This window comes from Oncorhynchus kisutch, linkage group LG7 (genome assembly GCF_002021735.2).
Source record: "Oncorhynchus kisutch isolate 150728-3 linkage group LG7, Okis_V2, whole genome shotgun sequence".
NCBI lineage: Eukaryota > Metazoa > Chordata > Actinopteri > Salmoniformes > Salmonidae > Oncorhynchus > Oncorhynchus kisutch.
In genome coordinates, this window is record NC_034180.2 from 50,901,024 (window position 1) to 50,908,523 (window position 7,500).

Genomic DNA, 7,500 nt, shown 5'->3' on the forward strand with positions numbered 1-7,500 from the left:
AGAGAGAGAGGAAGGTGGGGTTGAGCGAGAGAAGAGAGGATAGAGGTGGGGGTTGAAGAGAGAGAGAGAGGGGCGGCGGGAGGCGAGAGAAGCGAGAGAGAGGGTGGGGGTTGAGCGAGAGAGTAGTGGGGGTGAGAGATGAGAGAGGGCAGGCGGGAGCGAGAGAAGGTTGGGGGTTGACGAGAGAGAGAGAGGGCAGGCGGGGGAGGAGGAGAGAGTCGAGAGAGAGAGGTTGGGGTTGAGAGAGAGAGATTGGGGGCTATGTTTGAGACGTGAGGAGGGCAAGGAGGGAGCGAGAGGAGAGAGAGAGAGAGAGAGAGAGAGGGCAGGCGGGAGCGGGAGAGAGAGAGAGAGGGCAGGCGGGAGAGAGAGAGAGGGCAGGCGGGAGAAAGAGAGTAAAGGCGATGACAGTCTGATGATATATTTGATATGTAGTATATATATACGATGTTTCCACAGTTTCACATGGGTCATATCTACAATAAAAAAAACATTTTTGTTTTCTCCATTTTAATGTCTTTCTGGAATTCTTTTGATTTGACGACTCCACCACTAAATCAACTGCTGCAGAATGACACTGGAATTTAGAGACCTACCAACTATTTGTTATTGAATTCAACGACTGAATTATACTGCTATGGAGCTCAGCCCTACAGCACGCACATGCTCGCGCACACACACACACACAAACCGTCAGACAATGAACACAGCAGCCTAGCTATAATTCACTTTTACTAACGGGAGGAAACGCATACTGATTTATCTGCTATAAAGATACTCATTATATACGCTCTACCCCTTAAACACTGGGAGAAAGAGGTGTCAAGGTAGAGAGAGAGGGAAGGAAGATAGGAGAGAGGAAACATTAGAAAGAGGGAAGGAGGGAGAGCGAGAGAGAGAGAGGAACAGATAGCGGGAAGGAGGGAGAGAGAGAGGGGGAAAGAGAGAAGGAAGGAGAGAGAGGGAAAGAGACAAGAAGGGAGAGAGAAACAGGAATAGATAGATGGAAAGAGAGAGAGAGAGAGGGAAAGAGAGAAGGAGGGAGAGAGAGAGAGGAAGCATGGAGGGAAAGAGAGAAGGAGGGAGAGAGAGAGGAAGAGAGAGGAGGGGGAGAGAGAGAGGAAGAGAGAAGGAGGGGGAGAGAGAGCGGAGGAGAGAGGGAAAGAGAGAAGGGGGAGTGGGAAGGAGGGAGAGAGAGGTGAAAGGAAGAGATAGCAGGAAAGAGAAGGAGGGAGAGCGAGAGAGAAAGGAAGGGAAAGAGAAGGATTGAGAGAGAGAGAGAGAGAGAGAGGGAAAGAGAGAAGGAGGGGGTGAGAGAGAGATGAAGCATGGAGGGAAAGAGAGAAGGAGGGAGAGAGAGAGGAAGAGAGAGGAGGGGGAGAGAGAGAGGAAGAGAGAAGGAGGGGGAGAGAGAGCGGAGGAGAGAGGGAAAGAGAGAAGGGGGAGTGGGAAGGAGGGAGAGAGAGGTGAAAGGAAGAGATAGCAGGAAAGAGAAGGAGGGAGAGCGAGAGAGAAAGGAAGGGAAAGAGAAGGATTGAGAGAGAGAGAGAGAGAGAGGGAAAGAGAGAAGGAGGGGGTGAGAGAGAGAGGAAGCATGGAGGGAAAGAGAGAAGGAGGGAGAGAGAGAGGAAGAGAGAGGAGGGGGAGAGAGAGAGGAAGAGAGAAGGAGGGGGAGAGAGAGCGGAGGAGAGAGGGAAAGAGAGAAGGGGGAGTGGGAAGGAGGGAGAGAGAGGTGAAAGGAAGAGATAGCAGGAAAGAGAAGGAGGGAGAGCGAGAGAGAAAGGAAGGGAAAGAGAAGGATTGAGAGAGAGAGAGAGAGAGAGAGGGAAAGAGAGAAGGAGGGGGAGAGAGAGAGGAAGAGAGAAGGAGGGGGAGAGAGAGCGGAGGAGAGAGGGAAAGAGAGAAGGGGGAGTGGGAAGGAGGGAGAGAGAGGTGAAAGGAAGAGATAGCAGGAAAGAGAAGGAGGGAGAGCGAGAGAGAAAGGAAGGGAAAGAGAAGGATTGAGAGAGAGAGAGAGAGAGAGGGAAAGAGAGAAGGAGGGGGAGAGAGAGAGAGGAAGCGATAGAGAAAGTGAGGTGATCATCCACAGTCTTACCAGGGTATTCTACCTCTCTGTACACCTCTGACTGTTTGCCAGTCTGGTGAGAAGACGGGCACACCTCTTATAGTCTGAAAAACAACACACACCACAGGTCAGTCTACAAACAACAATGTTTTGAGTAACTCACACATTCTTAGAGTAAGTCGTTATTGCTGGAATGCATCGTTGTTATAATTTAGAATAATGACATATAAACTGAGTGTACAAAACATTAGGAACACCTGCTCTTTCCCTGACGTAGACTGACCAGGTGAATCCAGGCTATGATCCCTTATTGAAGTCACTTCTTAAATCCACTTCAATGTGTGTAGATGAAGAGGATGAGATTAAAGAAGGATTGTTAAGCTTTGAGACAATTCAAACGGATTGTGTATGTGTGCCATTCAGAGGGTGAATGGTCAAGAAAAAGACGTATGTCCCCTTTGAACGAGGTAGTAGGTGCCAGGTGCACCGGTTTGTGTCAACAACTGCAACGCTGCTGGGATTTTCAGGCTCAATCATTTTCCCGTGTGTTTCAAAAATGGACGACCACCCAAAGAATATACAGCCAACTTGACACAACTGTTGGAAGCAAATGATGGAGGGGATGGCTGCCGTTGTACGTTATACATGCTGATGTTATACATGCTGATGTTATACATGCTGATGTTATACATGCTGATGTTATACATGCTGATGTTATACATGCTGCTGTTATACATGCTGATGTTATACATGCTGATGTTATACATGCTGATGTTATACATGCTGATGTTATACATGCTGATGTTATACATGCTGATGTTATACATGCTGATGTTATACATGCTCCTGACCAACTGTGCTATTTTGTTATTTGTTTTTGCGTGTTTGTAATTTAAAATTTTTTTTAAACGTATTTTGTACATAATGTTGCTGCTACTGTCTTTTAGGAACGAAAAATAACTTCTGGACATCATCACAGCGATTACACACCTCGTGTAGATTTTTTTATTTAACGAGGCCAGCGCGAAGGATATACTGCTTTCTCGGGATCGGGCCCAAATCCCCGTCATTTGCGTGAAGAAAAGATGGAGAAAAAGGGGGCGGAGATTGGGCTTCCTTCGGAAAATTCTTAGGCGAGTGAGTCCACCTCTACTTCCATCCGTTCTATTGGCCAACGTCATTGGAAAACAAAATGGATGATATACGATCAAGACTATTCTACCAACGGGACATTCAAAACTGTAATATCTTATGTTTCCCCGAGTCGTGGCTGAACGAAAACACGGATAATATAAAACTACCGGGATTATGCATCGGCAGGACAGAGAAGCTACATCTGCTAAAACGAGGAGCGGGGGTGTGTGTCTATTTGTCAATAGCAGCTGGTGCGCGATGTCTAATATTAAAGATAAACTGTAGACCACACTATCTACCAAGAGAGTTTTCATCTATATTTTTCGTAGTTGTTTATTTACCACCACTAACCGATGCTGGCACTAAGACCGCACTCAACGAGCTGTATAAGGCCATAAGCACACAGGAAAATGCTCATCCAGAAGAGACACTCCTAGTGGCCGGGACTTTAATGAAGGAAAACTTGAATCCTTTTTACCTAATTTCTACCAGCATGTCACATGTGCAAACAGAGGGGAGAAAAAACTCTAGACAACCTTTACTCCACACACAGAGACACGTACAAAGCTCTCCCTCACCCTCCATTTGGCAAATCTAACCAGAGTTCTATCCTCCTGATTCCTGATTACAAGCAAAAACTAAAGCAGGAAGTACCAGTGACTCGCTCAATACAGAAGTGGTCAGATGACGCGGATGCTACGCTACTGGACTGTTTTGCACAGACTGGAATATGTTCCCGGGATTCATCCAATGTCATTGAGGAGTGTACCCCCTCCGTCATTGGCTTTATCAGTAAGTACATCGACAACGTCATCCCCACAGTGAACATACGTACATATCCTAACCAGAAGCCATGGATTACAGGCAACATCCGCATCAAGCTAAAGGTTAGAGCTGCCGCATTCAAGGAACGGGACATTAATCCAGACGCTTATAAGAAATCCCACTATGCCTTCAGACGAACCACAAACAGGCAAAGTGTAAATACAGGATTAAGATCGAATCCTTCTACACCAGCTCTGATGTTCGTCAGAAGTGGCAACACTATTACGGACTACAAAGGGAAGCCCAGCCATGAGCTGCCCAGTGACGAGAGACTACCAGACGAGCTAAATGCCTTTTATGCACTTTTCGAGGCAAGCAACACTGAAGCATGCATGAGAGCACCAGCTGTTCCAGACGACTGTATGATAATGTTCTCGGTAGCCAATGTGAGCAAGACCTTTAAACTGGTCAACATTCACAAAGCTGCGGGGCCAGACAGATTACCAGGACGTGTACTCAAAGCATGCACGGACCAACTGGCAGGTGTCTTCACTTACATTTTCAAACTCACCTTGACAGAGTCTGTAATACTTTCATGTTTCTAGCAGACCACCATAATCCTTGTGCCCAAGGAAGCGAAGGTAACCTACCTAAATGATTACCGCCCCGTAGCACTCACTCCGGTAGCCGTGAAGTGCTTTGATAGGCTAGTCATGGCTCACATCAACAGCATCATCCCGGATACCCTAGACCCACTCCAATTTGAATACCGCCCCAACAGATCCACAGATGACGCAATTTCAATCGCACTCCACACTGCCCTTTCCCACCTGGACAAAATTAATACCTATATCAGAATGCTGTTCATTTACTACAGCTCAACGTTTAACACCATATTGCCCACAAAGCTCATCACCATTCTAAGGACCCTGGGACTAAATACCTCCCTCTGCAACTGAATCCTGGACTTCCTGACAGGCCGCCTCAGGTGGTGAGGGTAGGTAACAACACATCCGCCACGCTGATCCTCAACACTGGGGCCCCTCAGGGGTGAATGCTTAGTCCTCTCCTGTACTACTTGTTCACCCACAACTGTGTGGCCAAACACGACTCCAACACCACCATTACATTTGTTGACGACACAATAGTGGTGGGCCTGATTACCTATAACAATGAGACAGCCTATAGAGAGTAGGTCAGAGACCTGGCAGTGTGTTGCCAGGACAACAACCTCTCCCTCAATGTGAGCAAGACAAAGGAGCTGATCGTGACCTACCCAAACAGGCTGTAGTGAAGCAGGTTGAGAGTTTCAAGTTTCTTGGTGTCCACATCACTAACAAACTATCATGGTCCAAACACACTAAGACAGTCGTGAAGAGGGAACGACAAAACCTATTCCCCCTCAGGAGACTGAAAAGATTTGGTATGGGTCTCCAGATCCTCAAAACGTTCTACAGCTGCACCATCAAGAACATCCTGACCAGTTGCATCACTGCCTGTTATGGCAACTGCTCAGCATCTGACCATAAGGCACTACAGAGGCTAGTGCGTATGGCCCAGTACATCACTTGGGCCAAGCTTCCTGCCATCCAGGACATCTATACTAGGAGGTGTCATAGACTGTTCTCTCTGCTACCGCACGGCAAGCAGTAGTGGAGTCCCAAGTCTAGGACCAAAAGGCTCCTGAACAGCTTCTACCCCTAAGCCATATGACTCCTGAACAATTAATAAAATGGCTACCTAGACTATTTACATTGACACCCCTCCCCTCCCCCATTTTCTTTTACACTGCTGCTACTCGCTGATTATTATCTACTCATAGTCACTTCACCCCTACCTGTACAAATTACCTCGACTAACCTGTACCCCCGCACACTGACTAGGTACCGGTACCCCCTGTATATAGCCTCCACACTGACTCTGTACCGGTACCCCCTGTATATAGCCTCCACATTGACTCTGTACCGGTACCCCCTGTATATAGCCTCGTTATTGTTATTTTATTGTGTTACTTTTTATACTTTTTTACTTTAGTTTATTTGGTCAATATTTTCTTAACTCTTTCTTGAACTGCATTGTTGGTTAATTAAGAACTTGTCAGTAAGTATTTCACTGTAAGGTCTACTACACCTGTTGTATTCAGTATTTCACTGTAAGGTCTACTACACCTGTTGTATTCAGTATTTCACTGTAAGGTCTACTACACCTGTTGTATTCAGTATTTCACTGTAAGGTCTACTACACCTGTTGTATTCAGCATTTCACTGTAAGGTCTACTACACCTGTTGTATTCAGCATTTCACTGTAAGGTCTACTACACCTGTTGTATTCAGTATTTCACTGTAAGGTCTACTACATCTGTTGTATTCAGCATTTCACTGTAAGGTCTACTACACCTGTTGTATTCAGTATTTCACTGTAAGGTCTACTACACCTGTTGTATTCAGTATTTCACTGTAAGGTCTACTACACCTGTTGTATTCAGCATTTCACTGTAAGGTCTACTACACCTGTTGTATTCAGTATTTCACTGTAAGGTCTACTACACCTGTTGTATTCAGTATTTCACTGTAAGGTCTACTACACCTGTTGTATTCAGTATTTCACTGTAAGGTCTACTACACCTGTTGTATTCAGCATTTCACTGTAAGGTCTACTACACCTGTTGTATTCAGTATTTCACTGTAAGGTCTACTACACCTGTTGTATTCAGTATTTCACTGTAAGGTCTACTACACCTGTTGTATTCAGTATTTCACTGTAAGGTCTACTACACCTGTTGTATTCAGCATTTCACTGTAAGGTCTACTACACCTGTTGTATTCAGTATTTCACTGTAAGGTCTACTACACCTGTTGTATTTAGCATTTCACTGTAAGGTCTACTACACCTGTTGTATTCAGTATTTCACTGTAAGGTCTACTACACCTGTTGTATTCAGTATTTCACTGTAAGGTCTACTACACCTGTTGTATTCAGTATTTCACTGTAAGGTCTACTACACCTGTTATATTCAGTATTTCACTGTAAGGTCTACTACACCTGTTGTATTCAGTATTTCACTGTAAGGTCTACTACACCTGTTGTATTCAGTATTTCACTGTAAGGTCTACTACACCTGTTGTATTCAGTATTTCACTGTAAGGTCTACTACACCTGTTGTATTCATTATTTCACTGTAAGGTCTACTACACCTGTTGTATTCAGTATTTCACTGTAAGGTCTACTACACCTGTTGTATTTTTCTCATGTGACAAATAAAGTTTGATTTGATTGGAGTCAACCTGGTCCACCATCCCAGTGGAACGCTTTCGACACCTTGTAGAGTTCATGACCCGACAAGTTGAAGCTGTTTTGAGGGCATTGGTGGTTGATGAAAGGTGTTCCTAATGTTTGAAAAACTCAGAGTTTCTACAGTGTATATACAGTACCAGTCAAAAGTTTGGAAACACCTACTCATTCCAGGGTTTTTCTTTATTTTGTTGAACTATTTCATACATTAAATAATAGTGAAGACATAACAACTATTAAATAAC

At 45.0% G+C, this 7,500-nt stretch overlaps 1 protein-coding gene across 1 annotated transcript in view; it reads right to left on the bottom strand.

Moving 5' to 3' along the window:
* The window catches only part of alkal2b (ALK and LTK ligand 2b), a 22,526-nt gene that overhangs the window by 1,009 nt on the left and 14,017 nt on the right, over positions 1 to 7,500 (bottom strand). The window contains exon 5 of the mRNA XM_031829273.1: positions 2,096 to 2,169. Within this exon, the coding sequence (XP_031685133.1) occupies positions 2,105 to 2,169 (65 nt within the window). The 3' untranslated portion in view covers positions 2,096 to 2,104. The remainder of the gene's footprint in view (positions 1 to 2,095; positions 2,170 to 7,500) is intronic.